At 40.1% G+C, this 19,122-nt stretch overlaps 1 protein-coding gene and 1 long non-coding RNA gene across 13 annotated transcripts in view; both read right to left on the bottom strand.

Annotated features, from left to right (window-relative positions):
- Positions 1–14,480, bottom strand: part of LOC139755543 (uncharacterized) — a 118,139-nt gene extending 103,659 nt beyond the window's left edge. For 7 of the 11 annotated variants that reach the window (XM_071674025.1, XM_071674043.1, XM_071673966.1 and 4 more), the window contains exons 1-4: positions 14,403–14,480; positions 11,587–11,717; positions 7,174–7,281; positions 2,531–5,765 (exon numbers count right to left, since the gene is read on the bottom strand). In XM_071674025.1, coding sequence (XP_071530126.1) covers positions 2,531–5,765; positions 7,174–7,269 — 3,331 coding nt within the window. In that variant the 5' untranslated portion in view covers positions 7,270–7,281; positions 11,587–11,717; positions 14,403–14,480. Of the gene's footprint in view, positions 1–2,530; positions 5,766–7,173; positions 7,282–11,586; positions 11,718–12,018; positions 12,090–14,402 lie in introns of those variants that run through there. The other 4 variants (XM_071674050.1, XM_071674059.1, XM_071673987.1 and 1 more) reach the window with 3 other exon arrangements.
- A 3,874-nt stretch (positions 14,481–18,354) lies between these two features.
- LOC139755538 (uncharacterized) overlaps positions 18,355–19,122 on the bottom strand; it is a 4,933-nt gene continuing 4,165 nt past the window's right edge. For both annotated transcript variants that reach the window (XR_011714120.1, XR_011714121.1), the window contains exon 3: positions 18,355–18,994. This is a non-coding gene — a long non-coding RNA (uncharacterized lncRNA). The remainder of the gene's footprint in view (positions 18,995–19,122) is intronic.

Raw genomic sequence — 19,122 nt, 5'->3', positions numbered from 1 at the left:
TGTATGGTTGCGAGGCGTGGGCTATGGATAGAGTTGTGCGCAGGAGGATGGATGTGCTGGAAATGAGATGTCTGAGGACAATGTGTGGTGTGAGGTGGTTTGATCGAGTAAGTAACGTAAGGGTGAGAGAGATGTGTGGAAATAAAAAGAGCGTGGTTGAGAGAGCAGTAGAGGGTGTTTTGAAATGGTTTGGGCACATGGAGAGAATGAGTGAGGAAAGGTTGACCAAGAGGATATATGTGTCGGAGGTGGAGGGAACGAGGAGAAGAGGGAGACCAAATTGGAGGTGGAAAGATGGAGTGAAAAAGATTTTGTGTGATCGGGGCCTGAACTTGCAGGAGGGTGAAAGGAGGGCAAGGAATAGAGTGAATTGGAGCAATGTGGTATACCGGGGTTGACGTGCTGTCAGTGGATTGAATCAAGACATGTGAAGCGTCTGGGGTAAACCATGGAAAGCTGTGTAGGTATGTATATTTGCGTGTGTGGACGTATGTATATACATGTGTATGGGGGGGGGTTGGGCCATTTCTTTCGTCTGTTTCCTTGCGCTACCTCGCAAACGCGGGAGACAGCGACAAAGTATAAAAAAAAAAAAAAAAAAAAAAAAAAAAAAAAAAAAAAAAACAATCCAAAGATGATATGTGGTGTGAGGTGGTTTGATCGAGTAAGTAATGAAAGGGTAAGAGAGATGGGAGGTAATAAAAAGAGTGTGGTTGAGAGAGCAGAAGAGGGTGTATTGAAATGGTTTGGTCATATGGAGAGAATTAGTGAGGAAAGATTGACAAAGAGGATATATGTGTCAGAGGTAGAGGGAACGAGGAGAAGCATGGGACCAAATTGGAAGTGGAAGGATAAAATGAAAAAGATTCTGAGCAATCGGGACCTGAACGTACAGGAGGGTGAAAGGCGCGCAGGGAATAGAGTGAACTGGAACGATGTGGTATACCAGGGTCGACGTGCTGTCAATGGATTGAACCAGGGCATGCGAAGTGTCTGGGGCAAACCATGGAAAGTTCTGTGGGGTCTGGATGTGGAAAGGGAGCTGTGGTTTCCGTGCATTACACATGAGAGCTAGAGAGTGAGTGTGAATGAATGTGGCCTTTGTCTTTTCATAGCACTACCTCACAGGGGGGAGGGGATGTTATTTCATGTGTGACGGGGTGGTGACGGGAATGGATGAAGGCAGCGAGTATGAATATGTACATGTGTATATATGTATATGTCTGTGTATGTATACGTTGAAATGTATAGGTATGTATATGTGCGTGTGCTGGCGCTTATGTATATACATGTGTATGTGGGTGGGTTGGGCCATTCTTTCATCTGTTTCCTTGCGCTACCTTGCCAATGTGGGAAACAGGGATTAAGTATAATACTAATAATAATAATCCAAAGACATAAGATTTATTCAAAATCAATATTCCAAAATGTGAATTCATTCAAGTTACTCTTTTCAACTTGTATCAGTACATATACTATTTCTAGTATATGGCTTCCACAATTTGATCATCCATACACAAACCTCTCCCAAAATGATATCCCTGATTCTGTTTGTCATATACCTTTTAACCTCATCAAACATTTACACCAATTAACGATGATAATAAAAAACTCTTATTAGTCACTTATATCTACATTTTCCAAGAAAAAATACACCTCAAACTGTCATTCCCTTTCCCCTTTCATAAATCTATCCTCCCTCAAAAATCATTTTTTCCTTCAGTCAGTCTATGCTCTTATGTGACCATGTTGTGGAAGAGGAGAACGATGCAAGAAGAGGGATCATGGTGAAGGGGATGCAGGAACTAAAGAGGACAAACAAACATAGCAGGAGGTCAACAGGAAGACTCAGGGCCTGAAATGGAAGGCAAATGAAATACTGGGTAAGAGTTTCAGCAAACTTCAAGGAGAATAAGGAAAAAGTTTTGTGAGTGAATGGTGTCAAATTAGCAATAAATGGGAGCATCAAAAAGGGATGAAGATGGGGAAGTAGTAACAGTCAAAGAAGAGGTAAAGAAGAAAGAAAATGAGTATATTACTAGTACTACCTGCCTGGACCCACGAAGAATCACGACACACATACGCAAGGGCAAACCATTATGCCACTCTAATTTACAGCAAGAGGCATAAATAATTCAAAGAAGGCAATGTCCATGATAATCTTGAAATTTCAGTCCATGAGTCTTCATAATCCACCAAAACATAAATGTCTATGTAATACCTTTGACTTACAACAAAAATAAGCTAAACCCATTTCTGACAATCTATCTAAAACAATCTAAAATATGAAGTATATAAAACACAAAAATATATGCTTACACATCCTCAAAACAAAATGAAATACCAGTTCCAAGTGGAACAGGCATCAAAGATATAGACAGATACATACATAGCACTGGTTTGCAAATCTAAACAGAATTAACAATTGTTTTTGACGAATCACACAAGATGGAGAAAATTTCATAAACACAGGTATATGTTTTGAAGAGAGAAACACACCAAATGGTGAAACTGACAAAGAGATGCCTACCTACAACACCAGATGGTGCTTCAGGGTTGGATGAGGCTCCATCTGGAATTCTTGAGAAAATAGGATCAGGCAATGATAGCACTGGTTCTGGCACAATCTCTTGGTTGACATTCACACTCTGTTGATAACTTTGACTCTCTTGCACTTGATGAGTTTCATGATGGGTGAAATGCTGAACTGTGGTAGGTGGTTGGAAGTGGCTTTCTTCTGGAGAGAGCTGTTGAGGTTCACTTACAGGTAACAATTCTAATTCAGGATGAGGGCTCGGTGTAGGTGATGGCTTATGAGGTTGCTCAGAATGAGAGCTCTGTGGCCCATACCTATAGGAAGGCTGTTCTTCAAATATATGGGATGCTTGATTATGTTGCTTTGGTTCTTCCAGCAGTGCTTGTCCAATTTGATCACAGGAATCTAAAGGCGCGTTTGGATGAAAATAAGGTTCATGGCCTGACTGATAATGATGTTCAGTGTTAGGCTGAAGACAGTACTTTGTTTCTGGATCTAAATTTTGTTCCACTACAGAGTTATTTTGGGATTCTTGTTGCTGAGCTTGATTAGGAGATAGCTGAGAAGGCTGAAGAAGTTGGTGGGTAGGTTCCAGTTCTACCTCCACTGGAGGAGCTGTTTCAGTTTCACTACTGAGGTGGCCTTCATAAGTTTGAGATACCTGTGATGGTGATTCTTGTACCAAAGACTCCTCAGGATGAGGAAAACTCTCCTCCTTTGTATCCTTAGGAGTCTGTGAGAGTGTTAAATTATCTGTATCTGTAATCACAGCTGCTACATTATAATTTCCTTCATTATATTCAGTTGTAAAGGTTTTTTGAGATGCATCCACTGACTTCGTAATTACATTTTCTTGATCCCATTCATCATCCCATCCCTCAGCATGAGTCAAAGTACCATCATAGCAATGCTGCTGTTCTCTGTGGTTATTTTCATTTGCATGATGTTTAGGAACACTTTGTTCCTCAAGTTGTTGGTGGATAACAGGTTTATGAGAATAAAATTCAGTATTACTATTTACATCAGCACTAGAATTGTCAATATCAAAGCCAGATGACTGCACTTCCATAAACTGTAATGCTTCTTCATGAGAATGCACTGGTTTATCAGAGATATTTTCATTATATTTCTGCACATCTAACTGCTTAGCCTCTCCATCTAGTTCCTGTGGTGCCTCTGCCTCCCCCCACCCATCACCCCATCCATCATCTAAGTTATTTATCATCACAGGTGTTCGATGTTCATTAATTGTAGTAGGTTCTGTTGCACCAGGGTGAATGATATTACCTTCAGATACAAAACTAGAAGTGCTGTTATCAGTGGTATTAATATCAGGCACTTCAGTATCTTGCACCTGTGCACTACAATGTTCTAAGGAATGCTGCCAATTCTCCTCACTTCCAGCATAACTTATTGTCATATCTGATATTTCTTTTTTCTCATATGATTCCTGTCCTAAAGAATCCTGCTTATCATCATTTAGAGAAACTATTCCACTTGATGTTACAGTATCATTCTGTGCTGAAGTGATGCTAATTGTGTTGTTATTTTGCATTCCTATGCAGCCATCAGGAATTGTAGCATTGTTACCATTCAGAGGACTACTTGTTTCCTCGTGCCCCCATCCAACATCCCACTGTTGTTGCTGTTGCCACTGGTGCTGCTGCTGTTGCAACACTGTCTCTTGTTCTTTATTTGCCTGCTGTGAAGTTGAATTCACCTTTGCAGATATATCTGTAGTTTGCTCTTCTGTTATCTGCTGTTGCTGTAAGTTTTCTGAGGGTCTTTCTGGCAGCTGTTGGTGTTCTTCCCAGTCAGGCCAGCCATCACCAGCAGAATCCCTGCTCATTGTCTGCTGAGACCGTGCACTATTCTGGTGTTGACTAATTATATCTGCTTCATCATGAATAGCTTGGTCTTCTTTATGTGTATGTGCTGACAGAACTTCTGGTTGAGGCTCTACAGGTTTCTGAGAAATCAGCTCATTAACATTCTTCTGATGCTGTTCTACTGTCTGTCCATTTACCTGCCAATCATCATTACCCCACTCCCAGTCATCCTCTGCAGACTGTTGTGGAGTCTCACTATGCTGCTGTGTTTGATTGTACTCTTGGGTATGCAAATACTGTTGATTCTGAGAATCATATTCTTGATAATTCTGTTGCTGGTGATACTGACGCTGGTTTTCTAGTTCCTGCTGGCTAGGATCTTGGGGCAGATCTTGATGGTGTATAACTTGCTGCTGCTCCTGCTGTTGAAGTTGAAAGTAATTGTGAGGATAATGGTACTCTTGGTGGTGGTGGGGTTGCTGTTGTTGGTGGGAGTAGCCTTGATGCAGCTGCTGTGGCTGTTGCTGTTGGGGTTGCTGATGTTGCTGTTGTGGTTGTTGGTGCTGCAGGAGCTGCTGTTGTGGTTGTTGATGCAGCAAGTGTTGCTCTTGAGGTTTTTGCTGCTGCTGTTGTTGCTGTGAATGTTGCTGTTGCTGCTGAAGTTGTTGCTGTTGCTGCTGATGTTGTTGCTGTTGATGTTGTTGTTCCAGCTGCTGACTGTATCTGTGATAGTCCTGGTGATGCTGCTGAATTTCTTGCTTAGCATAATTGGCTGGTTTGTTATTGTTATCATTTCTGTTGGAAGTTTCTGTATTACCCCAATCATCACCCCAACTGTCTGTTCCCCACTCATCTGTTCCTTGACCATTTTGGCTACTACCATTTACATACTCCTGGTCTTGGATCTGAGGTTGTTTTTGAACGTTAGTAGGAACTTGACCCTGCTCAAATGTTGACACAGCATTAGTTGCATGCATATTACCATATATAACATTGTGAGTTCTTTTGGAGAACTGCTCCTGTGAAGTATGTTGCAAGTGTTGTGAAAAAGCATGATGTTGATTGTGCTGCTGTGCAGATTGCTGGTAATGCTGACTCAAAACTTGCTGCTGCTGCTGTTGCTGCTGCTGTTGCTGCTGCTGTTGCTGCTGTTGATTCAGCTGTTGATGTTGATGGTTATTGGCCTGATTCGTATTCCAAGACCAAGAATCACCACCACCTTCCCAATTCCATGCACCATCTGAGTTATCACGTCCCCATCCCCAGCTGTTGTTGCTTGTCTGATGGAGCTGCTGCTGCTGCTGCTGCTGTCCAGATTGCCTTGAATCCAGTGAGTACCCATGTTGAGGCTGCTGCTGCATAGAAGTACCATACTGAGGTTGGAATCCAACCAAATTAGCCTGATGAAAAAATATTTTTATTCATTATTTACCTTCTACAAGATAGTCTTCATTCATTGGAACATCACACTACTGTTTTAATAGTCAACTTGTGATATTAACAATGTAAGAGAGTGATATATGAATTTCGATAATATCAAGTAAAAACTGTTAGGTTACAATATATACAGTTAAACTGACAGCATTACCATCATTCCATAATGAAACATTTTTACAGTCTATCATTCTATTTATATCACATATACTTTTACTTCAATTCAATGGGAAGACATGTAAAATCTCAAATACTAAAGTCAGTGATTACATCTGGGTATTTACAAGCACCAAACCGTTTCAATGAACAGACTTCTCTCTTCCTTGAAATTCTGGCTTTCATAGGCAACTAATCCTACTTGTCTCCCTCAAATACATATGCCATTCTTTTCACATATAATTTCTTTCAACAAACCAATCTCAGCTTTGCACCAAGTCATATAATCTATGAATCTCTTCTCATAACATCCACTGATATAATCTATGAATTATCTCTCATAACACAGTATCTCTAATTTCTCATTCTTCCCACCCTACATCCACAATGGTACAACCATCTCTCATAAAATCTCAACCATTCACTTAAAGGCAACTCTTTTTTCATTTCAGTTTTGGTTAAATCATTCTACAGTATATAGCTGATTATAACTACGAATACCACAATAATTTCCCTTTAATGTCTCTACCTTGTTCTTTTGTAGTGTTTGAATGCTGTGGAGTTTGGGGTATGTCATACATTTCACCAATTTTCTTGTCTGAAAACATTCAGTTGTACACCTTTTTTTGTGAATAACATGTACTGCTAAACCTAATCTTCTAACACTGGCAATATTGTGCAGAAATTTTACTAAGGTTTCATCGGTGGTTACTTCATTCAATAATGGAGTAATTTATTTTCTGGGTGGGAGAGGGAAATAGCGGAAGCATAACACAGTGTATGTCAAACTCTACTGGCCTAAAAATCTCACACTTGCTTAGTTTGTATCACTCAAAGGTAACCAAGTATATTTTACTTTGGACATCAACACTTGTGTCATCTTTCTATTCATTTCTTAACTTTTAAGGCCACCTCTTTCTCACAGTCCATGTAAGGAGTCTTGAGATTACCTAAGAATCATAAAAATTCACACTTTGGTGCTTGGCCTATCTCTTTGAGGGTTTTAATTACACCATATTGGTACATCATCCCTTTATAAGTGTGGGAAGAATGCAATTTCAGACACCCTTTTCCCCCTAACACTCAAAATTATTCATGGCTCATTGTAATATGAGTTAATCATCAGTGATCTACCAACAATGGGCTTCTCTACAAACTTTCAAATTGAAAGCCTCAAGAAATTATGAGGAATAACTAAAATCATGATTTATTTCTTACCGTTTGCTGAGCAGAGCCAGTCTGACTATGATATGATCGTGTTACAGCATCTGGGGCACCCACTTTATGTCCACCCTTTAAGCGTTGACGAAACATCTTAGTGACCACCTGAAATAGAAAGGGCAGGACAAGTGTTCTTAGCTCAATAGTGAAAAGTATCTTATTAATTGGCAAACAAAAAATAAAAATGTAAAAGTTTTTCTTTCCAAATCAGTGTCTCATAAGCATGAGATATATTACTTGAAATGTATGGGTTAGAACTCTTCTTACCCTTACAATTCTAGTAAGGGGGCACCAACCTTGACTGATCCTGTACAATCAGACCAAGGGTGATCACAGCAGCCAATCAGCAAATCCCTAAAGCTTATTTCACTGACCCATACATTACCAAATATCACTGATTCACTCATTACCAGCCACTCAGAGCCCATGATTCACATATCATGGATGCCAACCTAAACAATCACAAAAAGATACAGAGAAAAGGGTGAAAAAAAAAAAGCAATGTGGAGAAAACCACAAAAAACTGCTTTTGGGACACTGTCTTGGAGATATAGGATTTCTTCTATTTTGAAAACCTACAGTTTTCTCCTCTGTGGACTGTCCCACAGCATGAAAGCATACCCATATCAAGAAGTTGAGAAAGAAAAAACTTTAAAAATGATGAAATCCAAGGCAAAAATAAAAACTTTCTGGGATGAACTGGAGAAACACTGGACTCTGATTTTCTCAAAGAAGGAATCCCCAGAGCCTCACAGGGAATATCCAAATCTAAATCTGATGAAAGTGGAAGAAAAATATCAAAGACCCTTTAACTAAATTTCCTGCAGTGAAAGGTTACTGAAAATGGCCAAAGAAGAGGTCATCTTTCTCACATCATGTGTTCTAGCATAAAGCCAAAGGTGAGCAAATAAAAAGTGTTCTAAATCAAATTACAGAGGTATAAGTTTGTTGAGTATTCCTGGTAAATTATATGGGAGGGTATTGATTGAGAGGGTGAAGGCATGTACAGAGCATCAGATTGGGGAAGAGCAGTGTGGTTTCAGAAGTGGTAGAGGATGTGTGGATCAGGTGTTTGCTCTGAAGAATGTATGTGAGAAATACTTAGAAAAGCAAATGGATTTGTATGTAGCATTTATGGATCTGGAGAAGGCATATGATAGAGTTGATAGAGATGCTCTGTGGAAGGTATTAAGAATATATGGTGTGGGAGGAAAGTTGTTAGAAGCAGTGAAAAGTTTTTATCGAGGATGTAAGGCATGTGTACGTGTAGGAAGAGAGGAAAGTGATTGGTTCTCAGTGAATGTAGGTTTGCGGCAGGGGTGTGTGATGTCTCCATGGCTGTTTAATTTGTTTATGGATGGGGTTGTTAGGGAGGTGAATGCAAGAGTTTTGGAAAGAGGGGCAAGTATGAAGTCTGTTGTGGATGAGAGAGCTTGGGAAGTGAGTCAGTTGTTGTTCGCTGATGATACAGCACTGGTGGTTGATTCATGTGAGAAACTGCAGAAGCTGGTGACTGAGTTTGGTAAAGTGTGTGAAAGAAGAAAGTTAAGAGTAAATGTGAATAAGAGCAAGGTTATTAGGTACAGTAGGGTTGAGGGTCAAGTCAATTGGGAGGTAAGTTTGAATGGAGAAAAACTGGAGGAAGTAAAGTGTTTTAGATATCTGGGAGTGGATCTGGCAGCGGATGGAACCATGGAAGCGGAAGTGAATCATAGGGTGGGGGAGGGGGCGAAAATCCTGGAAGCCTTGAAGAATGTGTGGAAGTCGAGAACATTATCTTGGAAAGCAAAAATGGGTATGTTTGAAGGAATAGTAGTTCCAACAATGTTGTATGGTTGCGAGGTGTGGGCTATGGATAGAGTTGTGCGCAGGAGGGTGGATGTGCTGGAAATGAGATGTTTGAGGACAATGTGTGGTGTGAGGTGGTTTGATCGAGTAAGTGATGTAAGGGTAAGAGAGATGTGTGGAAATAAAAAGAGCGTGGTTGAGAGAGCAGAAGAGGGTGTTTTGAAATGGTTTGGGCACATGGAGAGAATGAGTGAGGAAAGATTGACCAAGAGGATATATGTGTCGGAGGTGGAGGGAACGAGGAGAAGTGGGAGACCAAATTGGAGGTGTAAAGATGGAGTGATAAAGATTTTGTGTGATCGGGGCCTGAACATGCAGGAGGGTGAAAGGAGGGCAAGGAATAGAGTGAATTGGATTGATGTGGTATACCGGGGTTGACGTGCTGTCAGTGGATTGAATCAGGGCATGTGAAGCGTCTGGGGTAAACCATGGAAAGGTGTGTGGAGCCTGGATGGGGAAAGGGAGCTGTGGTTTCAGGCATTATTGTATGACAGCTAGAGACTGAGTGTGAACGAATGGGGCCTTTGTAGTCTTTTCCTAGTGCTACCTCGCACACATGAGGGGGGAGGGGGATGGTATTCCATGTGTGGCGAGGTGGCGATGGGAATGAATAAAGGCAGACAGTGTGAATTGTGTGCATGGGTATATACGTATGTGTCTGTGTGTATATATATGAGTACATTGAGATGTATAGGCATGTATATTTGCGTGTGTGGACGTGTATGTATATACATTGTGTATGGGGGTGGGTTGGGCCATTTCTTTCGTCTGTTTCCTTGCGCTACCTCGCAAACGCGGGAGACAGCGACAAAGCAAAATAAAAATAAAAAAAATCAACATATATATGGAACCATGGAAGCGAAAGTGAGTCACAGGGTGGGGGAGGGGGCAAAGGTTCTGGGAGCGTTGAAGAATGCGTGGAAGGCGAGAACGTTATCTCGAAAAGGAAAAATGATAATGTGTGAAGGAATAGTGGTTCCAACAATGTTATATGGGTGCAAGGCATGGGCTATAGATAGGGTTGTGCAGAGGAGGGTGGAAGTGTTGGAAATGAGATGTATGAGGACAATATGCTGTGTGAGGTGGTTTGATCGAATAAGTAATGAAAGGGTAAGAGAGATGTATGGTGATAAAAAGAGTGTGGTTGAAAGAGCAGAAGAGGGTATTTTGAAATGGTTTGGTCATATGGAGAGAATGAGTGAGGAAAGACTGGCAAAGAGGATATATGTGTCAGAGGTGGAGGGAACGAGAAGTGGGAGACCAACTTGGAGGTGGAAGGATGGAGTGAAAAAGATTTTAAGTGATCAGGGCTTGAACATACAGGAGGGTGAAATGCGAGCAAGGAACAGAATGAATTGGAACGATGTGGTATATCAGGGTGGACGTGCTGTCAATGGGTTGAACCAGGGCATGTGAAACATCTGGAGCAAACCATGGAAAGTTTTGTGGGGCCTGTAAGTGGAAAGGGATCTGTGACTTCGGTGCATTACATATGACAGCTAGAGACTTCGGTGCATTACATATGACAGCTAGAGACTAAGTGTGAAAAAATGTGGTCTTTGTTGTCTTTCCATAGCACCTCATCTCGTGCGCAGGGGGGTTGGGGGTGACATTTCAAGTGTGGCAGGATGGTGACGGGAATGGACATCACGCACCCCTGCTGCAAACCTACATTCACTGAGAACCAATCACTTTCTTCTCTTCCTACATGTACACATGCCTTACATCCTCAAAAAAACTTTTCACAGCTTCTAGCAACTTGCCTCCCACACCATATATTCTTAATACCTTCCACAGAGCATCTCTATCAACTCTATCATATGCCTTTTCCAGATCCATAAATGCTACATACAAATCCATTTGTTTTTCTAAGTATTTCTCACATACATTCTTCTACGCAAAGACCTGATTCACACATCCAAAACCACTTCTGAAACCACACTGCACTTCCCCATTCTGATGCTCTGTACATGCCTTCACCCTCTCAATCAATACCCTCCCATATAATTTCCCAAGAATACTCAACAAACTTATACCTCTGTAATTTGAACACTCATCTTTATCCTCTTTGCCTTTGTACAATAGCACTATGCATGCATTCCGCCAATCCTCAGGCACTTCACCATGAGCCATACATACATTAAATATCCTTACCAACCACTCAACAACACAGTCACCCCTTTTTTAATAAATTCCACTGCAATACCATCCAAACCCGCCGCCTTGCCGGCTTTCATATTCCACAAAGCTTTCAATACCTCTTCTCTGTTTACCAAATCATTCTCCCTAACCCTCTCACTTCGCACACCACCTCGACCAAAACACCCTATATTTGCCACTCTATCATCCTGAAGGATATATATATATATATATATATATATATATATGTATATATATATATATATATATATATATATATATATATATAAATAATGCAAGTGAACACACACTACCACATAACACATTAACCATCACCTTCACCCTTTTAATAGGTAGACATGACAATTTTCCTCCCAGGTGTTGCAGTCCACCCACATAATTCTAAAAATTACACATCCATACCTTATGATACCCTCCTAAACTCTTGGTGCCAGTAAAAGGGGTATGCTGTCTTCAGCCTTCCCTTTATAACCTTCTTCCAATCCTGACCACACCTTGTCCTCTTGTTCATTCCCCTCCTCCCACACCTAGTCCTGGATGTAAAGAAATACTTCTGTAGTAATGGAGTTGTGGATATATGGAACAAGCTAAAAGGAGTCTGTAAATAGAGTATCATATTAAAAGGGCTAAAAGATTCAGTGACAAAACAAAAAGTTTATGAGATGGTACCAAGTGAGTGTAGAACTCCCTCCCTGTATTTGCACAAATAGTTAATCACATACATACACCTAGACAGCAACATCCATTGCAAAGCATTACAAACAAATGATCTACTTTACTTATGCCACCACTTTATTTCATTTCCTAGGTAAGAAAAATCATACAGCGACTTACCCTATAAACAAAATGACAAATTTGTGATGGGGGAATAAGTTTCACAGCCAAAGGATGCACTACTCCTTCCACCATCCTACAATATCAAAAATATCTCCATATATTTGGAAGGCTTATAAACATCTGGGAAAATGTGGGCCTTTAGAGATAATGGAAAATGTGAATTTTACATAAATGACAACCAAAGCAAACCACACCTGACCTAAGGCTACAATGAAATAACAAAATGTACTTCTTACTTAGATATGGAGAAAAGGGACAGATACAGCAAATAAGACCATAAAGATTTGGTGCACAGGCTTAAGAAATTGTGTATCTAATGATGACACTCAAAATTTTAGTTTAACCCACCCACAGTTACCTGACATTGGTTACATATCATGCTGTGGTATGCCATGTCTTCCATTCATTATAAGGAAATTATTAGTTTAATTTTGAAACATTTCTCAGATATGTTGGGCAAATGCTGATGAAGATAGCAGTTACCCATGATACCTCCCAAATACTTTAATTCAATCACCTCTTACAGTCTTTCTCCCCCCCAATATCTATAACACAGTTTTGTGCACTTTCTTCTCTCTCTACAGGCTTTGCAAAATCTATACTTTCACTCTGTTTCCTTTCTAATACCAGTACTTTACTTTTACTTGCATTTACCCTCAATTGTTAATGCTTAAACAATCATAAAACACAATTACAAGCTTCTGCAACTCTTCACTCTCAAAAAACAACTAGGTGTCATCCACAAACAGGCTCATCAATAGCCATCATACCTCACCACAACACTCAATCTCCACATCCTTTTCCTCTAGGTTTCCTTTCTATATCTCATCATCAATGAATGTGCTAAAAAGCCATGGTGATATCACTAAGCCCTGCTTCATACCCACATGTATACTAAACTAAAACTTTCATTCAACTCTCCCTCCACTCTTACATGTGCAATTGTTCCTCCATAGAAAGCTTTCACATCATGCCCCTACCCTTAACACATCCCAAAAAACAGTCCATTCAACTGTTATATACTTTCTCCAGACCCATAAAACTTGCATACAGATTCTTATCTTTTGCTATATACTTTTTCCGTCATTCTTGTCGCAAAAATCTGATCTCCGCGTCCCCTACCGTCATGAATCCTCCTTGCCCCTCACTTATTCTGCATTCAATCACTTCCATCAATCTAAAAATCAACACTTGCCTACACTTTTCGTAGTACACTTAAGACATTCCCCTATAATTTTTTCATACATATCTTTGACTGCTACGAAAACGAATCTCCTTAAACAATAAACATTAAATACCAAAGAATAAGTGTCATAACTAAACTATATACACTAGAAGCAATGACAACAAGTAGAACAAGATTATTCATATATGAAGCATTAGCAGCATGTGGGGTTTGTGCTAATAAAGAACTACGTAATGCTTGGTGAGAAACGTCATTATCAGACATTGGAACATATATTCCTATCTTAGTAATATGCTGTCATAAAAGTTAATTTCACTCAATAAAACTTTACCTGAAAACATCTATCTTTCAAAGACCCAAAATTATGGTGCCACATCATCGAGATGGACATTACAAAGCAATTTCATAAAATACATAAAGAAAAGCAATAAACTGTACATGTGAACATAAATTTCCTTTGGTAAATGGCTCTCCTGTAGAATAAAAGTATATCTTGCCAACTTTCTGACAATCTCCTATAATTCTGTTGGTGTTCAATTATAACAAGTGCTCCCAATGAAAAGTAAAAGAAAGTTTTCATGTGTCTAAACGGCTATAAGAAATGTTCTACATATTCCAAAATTATCTGATCACATATCTTCCTTGAACCTCATAATCGTCCCAACTATCTTAAGGTGAATGTTATTAAAGGTAACCAGTGATTCCTTTACTATGGAGAAATTACACTAGCTCTCCCAAAGAAGGAAAATGCATTACAGAAGATACTTCTAAAGCGCTCCTAAAGTAAGACAGTGCCCATCCCTCACGCCTTCTTGCTCTATAGTTCAAAGACCTGAGTTAATAATGTAAATAATACAGTACGTATGACAGTCATTCATCTTTCAATATTAATAAGATACTGAAACACTGTGGCTTTCGTTAAACACCACACAATGTCAGGCATAATGAATTCATATGGACTGCTTTTTGAAAAATACGAAGAAAGTGACATACGCCAAAAACAGCTGACAGGCTGGACTTCGTCTGCTCCAGCAGCTGATACCCAAACCTTGGAATACCTTCTGGAATCTAATATTTTCATTGTCTCCTGAATCCGTGTACACCCCCTCTGTATTTTCACAGCACCACTACCACCATAACGTAATACACTAATGATACACAGCATCCATTATTTCACATAGCTCCAAGAACTCACTGAAAGGGAAATTTAGCAGAGAACTAGACAGCCATCACTGAGCTTTACGTGTACTAACTTACAGTAAGGTGGAGTTCGAAACATATCGAAAACGTTCATTGTGAAGAATCATGCATCGCGGACATATAAGATATCAAATACGCATCTACGTAAAAGCCCTGATACTGTCTATCATTATTCTATAAGTACAGTTATCTTGATGCAGAACTGAAAATACATAAATCTAAAATTGCAACAACTTCAAAGGAATCGGACACAGGTGTCAAAGTTGGAGAAACAACTTAGCTGTTGGTTCTCCAATAACAGTGAACAGAAATTTTTGTGTTTCCCTCACGATATCATACTTAAAGAAATTTTTTGATTTTCTACATGTCTGAAGATCCTATTATACTCACTTAAGTTTGTTTTTAAAGTAGTTTAGTATGCATACCCAAAATAGACTAGATACGGAGACCATCTTTTGTACTTTTAGGTCTAGCTAAAAATAAAAAGCATAAATTGTTATCACTGCACGAAATGCTCCATCTGTACTAAAAACGTATTATGTTATACAGCACAAAAGGATTTGAAGATACTTTACGTAAAGCTCACAAAGGCTTTTTTTCTCTCTCTCTCTACAACATATATAATTTAAATGGGTATCATATGCGGTTAGCTGACTAGTTTATTCGATATACTTAATCATACTTTACCATTACGCTTTGATTCTTGATCGAAGACAGAGAGTGAAAATTATTTATGTAATTCAGAGTACCAAATTATTATTAGCAAAATGACGTTATCACAGCCTTGCGAATCTCTCATCATTCGTCATAATGGATAAATAGTGGAACATTTAATGAAGAACTCAAATCATACTTCTCTTGAGGTAAAGATAGACGTATGTGTTCTTGGCTTATGCTAATTCGTGTGCCAAAATGCTTGGGGTATTTATGTTATAACTAGTCACAATTGTAACAACTAGTAATCTCCCTCTAACCATATAAAAAAAATTAACAAAACTTTAACGGGAGTTTTTTAAGTAACTGTAATAAACTAATTTATGGGAAAATCTCTTAAGGAAGAAGACTCCTTTAATAACCTGGTGTTTTCCCCAACACTACTAGTACTTTCCAAACTTTCCTGCCCATCCCGTCTGTCAATACACTTGTAAGACCATGTTTAAGTTCCTCGCATATTTTCTCGTCGCCTTCACCAACCCTTCCTTCTGGATCCTTCACCCTGATCATCATAAGCTAATTTTAACTGACACTTTACACCTCAGACATTTGTGAAATAGTTTTAGATTTTTCCTCGCTTTGATCACAAGAACTTTTCTGAAGTTTCTCTACTTCCTCTCTCTTCTCTTGCTATAATCATTCCTCGTTTCTTTATATAATTTCAAACTCTGTTTATGCCACAGTACATCTCTGTGTCCCTTTTTTTTTTTCACATCTTATGTCTCCTTCGATAGGTGAAAGTACATATTGTTTTTGTAGTTTCCGCCTATTACATTAAGTTTTTTCTTTCCAACAATCAGGACCCTAACACTGACGTTTGACCCTATTTGTAAGGTCAGACGAAAGGCAGTGGTATCCATGTTATGGTGACGATGCGTTTGTAGGTGAAGGCTTATTTGCCAAGGGAGAAATCAAATCAGGTACATTGAAAATGTAGTAGATATGGGTTTGTCTTAAGTGAGCAGGATGGTGTGAGACTGTGAAGGGATATGCGCTGTTTTTGCTCGTGGATATTAAACTTTTTTGTAATAAACCATATTACTGTTTTCTCTAATCTCTGTACTCTCTATCAACAGTGAAGTGTATTCACACCCACATTGTAAATTTCAAAGAACCTTCCTTAGGAATGCTCCAAACTCTCTGATTACGGAATTCCATTTTTCGGTTCATGATGTTCCCGTAGCAACTGATCAACAGTTTTCACGACAAACAACTTGAATACTTTCACCTCACTATCTGAACTCAGCGGGTTTCAGGAGGTAGCGTCGTCCTCTGGGTCAAGGAATTCTTTCATGACCTCGTATCCCTCAATGCATATATACCCAGCAGTCTGTCCACCCTGCTTCTTTATACACCTTCTAAGATATATTAAGTAGAACAGGAACATGTTGATGCTGGGGACTGGGCTGATTTGTAAGTTTTATTCAGAAGAAAAAACATCTCTGCAGTGATGGAGTTAGGGCCTGCAACGCCTTACGATCAACATGTCTTCAATTTATTTATGACGTCTTAAACCCTGTTTGAGGCAGAGAAAACACAAGAGAATACTTTTCTCTGGAAGTCATCATTATAAAAATCTTATAACCTATGAAGATTTGTCATGATTTTCTCTGGATATTCACATAAGCCTAAGTTCTCCGACAAAATTGCTTCGAAGAATTGAAAGATATTTGTCTCGAGTTTGTAGTTAATCAACGGACGTTACGTTTCTCATGGAAAGGGCCATTATTGTCTCAGGACCTGCCACCAGCTGGTGCATCAATCATGTTTCCCAAGACCTCTCACACTGTAATGTGCTTGAATGTTCTCAAGAACCTGCAAATGAGTGACCAGTTCTTTGCCAGGAATATTCAACAGGACGGCTCGAAATAAGAAATCTTCCTATACCATTGTAATGGTAAGTTACTGAGGGAAGGAGACAGAAACACGGGCAACCCGACGTTGTTAAATGCATGGCTGGGCAGCTCACAGGAGAGGTGCTGTTGCTTATGCAGGAGGAGGGGGAGAGGTAAGGCGGGGGTCTCGTGGTGCTGCTCTAGGAGAGGCGAATAGTTACTCGGTGTCATGGTGCTGCTACGGATCTCTCCTGCAGCAGCATGATTCTGATGCAATCGAATTCACATAATCCTCAGAGGCTGCATACGTAATTCAATATTGTCTATGCCAGATTCAACTGAAAATACTGGCAATGCGGAAATTATGTAAATACTCTTCACACGATAAACCGTCACTTTAATATATAGCACGCATGATTTCAGTAATCTAATTAGGGAGGACAAATAATTATATCATTATTTGGTCGTTTACTAAATAAGACGCAACAGGCAAGACAGTTCACGGTAGGGGCGAGGTTGTAGGAAGGGTATAAGACAGGGAAATTTATCAACACTTGCGTTCTTCAAACCCCCCCCCCCCCCCCCCTCCTATGTCATTCACAAATTCTGGGGCTTTGAGGATACTGAATTACATACCTAACTTCTGAGGATTATGTGAATTCGAATGCATCAGAATTATGGATCAACAGAGCAGTACTATCTAGTCTTCTCTCCCTACCACCACTCCGACCCTACCTACACTTGAACTGAGCTGGACACAGACGAACCAGACTGTGAGGCGAGCAAAGTTATGCCAAGGTGGGTGTGTGTGAGGACCTGGTGCGGCGGGAGGGGATCAGGAGTGTGGGCCAAGTCAGCTTGCCCCTGGTGGGCGCTTTGACCTGTGTAACAGGCTGCTGCAGGTGTACTGATATCTCGTGCTGACGGACAGTATCCTGTCCCTAAAATAGGATGGAAAAAAAAGCCATACATACAGATGCAAAAAAGCCATACATACAGTAAGTGTAAACATAGTCATAGAAATGTCCAGAACACTTGAAGGTCTTCATGTTCTTTCCGACTGTAGGTTAAAGCTTACGACCTTAGTGAACTTGGCAGTTGGTTATGGGCCCAGAGCCCGAATAAGCATCCAATCAGCGCCTCCATCTCTCCTGCCACACTACCTTGACCAAGGCATCTCCACCCTGACCAGGATGCATCATCACCCTTAGGCCTGATCAAGACGTATTACTGCGGACAGAGCACGTCGCTGTAAGCGAGACGCGTCACTCACAAGACGACATAACTCCAAGAGGTCAGTCAGTCAGAACGGGACACATTCCTCCGAGCTGGCCACATCAGTAAGCAGGACACGTGACTGGGAAAAAATAAAGCACCGGGAGGATACAAAAACACATCTCATGTCGACATTTTATTTCTACAGTGACCAAATGCTGTAACGCATTCCATGATGATAGGTTTCACTTACACTTTTCTTCATGAAATAGTTCGTTCGTAAGTCGATTGTGTATCAAATCAAAACTTATATCAGAGGAAATGGAAATCTTCGCAATCTACTTATAATTCCAGTCATGAGGCTTACTGTAATTAAACCTTAATCACTTGACATACCTCACACTAATTGATGAGGCCCAGTGATCCAGGCTATGCATAACGGTTGCGTCTCTCTCATGTAGAAAAAGGTAAGACATGAGGATGTTACTGTGCAGGAGAGATATTACACTGGATGGCAAGGAGAGAGAGAGAGAGAGAGAGAGAGAGAGAGAGAGAGAGAGAGAGAGAGAGAGAGAGAGAGAGAGAGAGAGAGAGACGAACAAGAGGTTAAGAACCCGCTATCACGACCGCAGCATCTTATCCTCCACCTGCAGTAAGGTAATTCAGCCTAGCCGCTCCTGCCTCCCTGGACACGTGTGCTGCAGCAGCTAGTGTGGGGCTCGTGTCTCCCCCCGGCCAGTACGACAGCCCCTGAGACAGGTGCGCAATACCCGCTCTGAGGAACATCAAAACTAAGGCAACCATGAAGAACCCTGCCACTGACCTAAGTAATTAAAAGGAGAAAAACTAAAAACAAAACATACAGAATAATTCACATCATAGGACAAATACAGAATAAAAATGAGCCTAAACAAGTTACTTATATCGTGCGACATATGAAAAATGAAATAA

Source organism: Panulirus ornatus, chromosome 2 (genome assembly GCF_036320965.1).
Source record: "Panulirus ornatus isolate Po-2019 chromosome 2, ASM3632096v1, whole genome shotgun sequence".
NCBI lineage: Eukaryota > Metazoa > Arthropoda > Malacostraca > Decapoda > Palinuridae > Panulirus > Panulirus ornatus.
This window is presented reverse-complemented; position numbering and strand designations above follow the sequence as displayed.